The 771-nt window shown below is 62.4% G+C and overlaps 1 protein-coding gene across 1 annotated transcript; it reads left to right on the top strand.

Annotated features, from left to right (window-relative positions):
- Positions 1 to 138: 138 nt before the first annotated feature.
- CHGG_11121 (uncharacterized protein) lies at positions 139 to 552 on the top strand (the record flags this gene model as incomplete). The annotated part of the gene is made up of 1 exon (XM_001225990.1): positions 139 to 552. One exon carries the CDS (start codon positions 139 to 141, stop codon positions 550 to 552), a length of 414 nt encoding a protein of 137 aa, XP_001225991.1.
- Between the last annotated feature and the right edge of the window lie 219 nt (positions 553 to 771).

Genomic DNA, 771 nt, shown 5'->3' on the forward strand with positions numbered 1-771 from the left:
GACAGCGGCGCAATTACGGGTGCAAAAGGGTCAGTGTCGTCCTGGGTTCCCTTATCAGCGCACCCCTTCTGCCCCCTTCTTATGGCTAACCATGCCCCCTCCGCCTCAGACCTCTCGGAACTTTCCCTCGGCAGCACAATGTCGACCGACTTCCCCGACCCAGACGACATCCTTTCCTTCATCCTTTACATCGAACCTGACGAGGGCATGTACAAGGGCGGCCGTTTCAGCTTCACGTTCAACATCACGCCGTCCTTCCCGCACGAGCCGCCGAAGGTGCTCTGCCGCGAGAAGATCTACCACCCGAACATTGACCTCGAGGGCAAGGTGTGCCTGAACATCCTGCGCGAGGACTGGAAGCCGGTTCTGAACCTGAACGCGGTGATCGTGGGGCTGCAGTTCCTGTTCCTGGAGCCCAACGCCAGCGATCCCCTCAACAAGGAGGCGGCCGAGGACCTGAGGAACAACCGGGAGGGGTTCAAACGGAACGTGAAGCAGGCCATGGCCGGCGGGAGCGTGCGCGGGGAGACATACCAGCGGGTGCTGCTTTAGTCACAGCCCCCTGGGATTGTCTACCTGCATGGTCAGGCGTACTACTACCCTGGTGGGTGATGATGATGGGCCGGCTCACTGAGAACCGCAGGGACGCACCGGAAGAGGCTGGCGCCGCGCACAAGCATGTCGCCGTTCCGACCGGCCGAAAACTGCCATTGCCACTCAGGCCCGGCATGGGGCACGAGGAGGGCCCGGAGCCGGCTGTTGGGGGGTTAG

The sequence above is a fragment of the Chaetomium globosum genome, genomic scaffold, assembly GCF_000143365.1.
Source record: "Chaetomium globosum CBS 148.51 scaffold_37 genomic scaffold, whole genome shotgun sequence".
NCBI classification, from domain to species: domain Eukaryota; kingdom Fungi; phylum Ascomycota; class Sordariomycetes; order Sordariales; family Chaetomiaceae; genus Chaetomium; species Chaetomium globosum.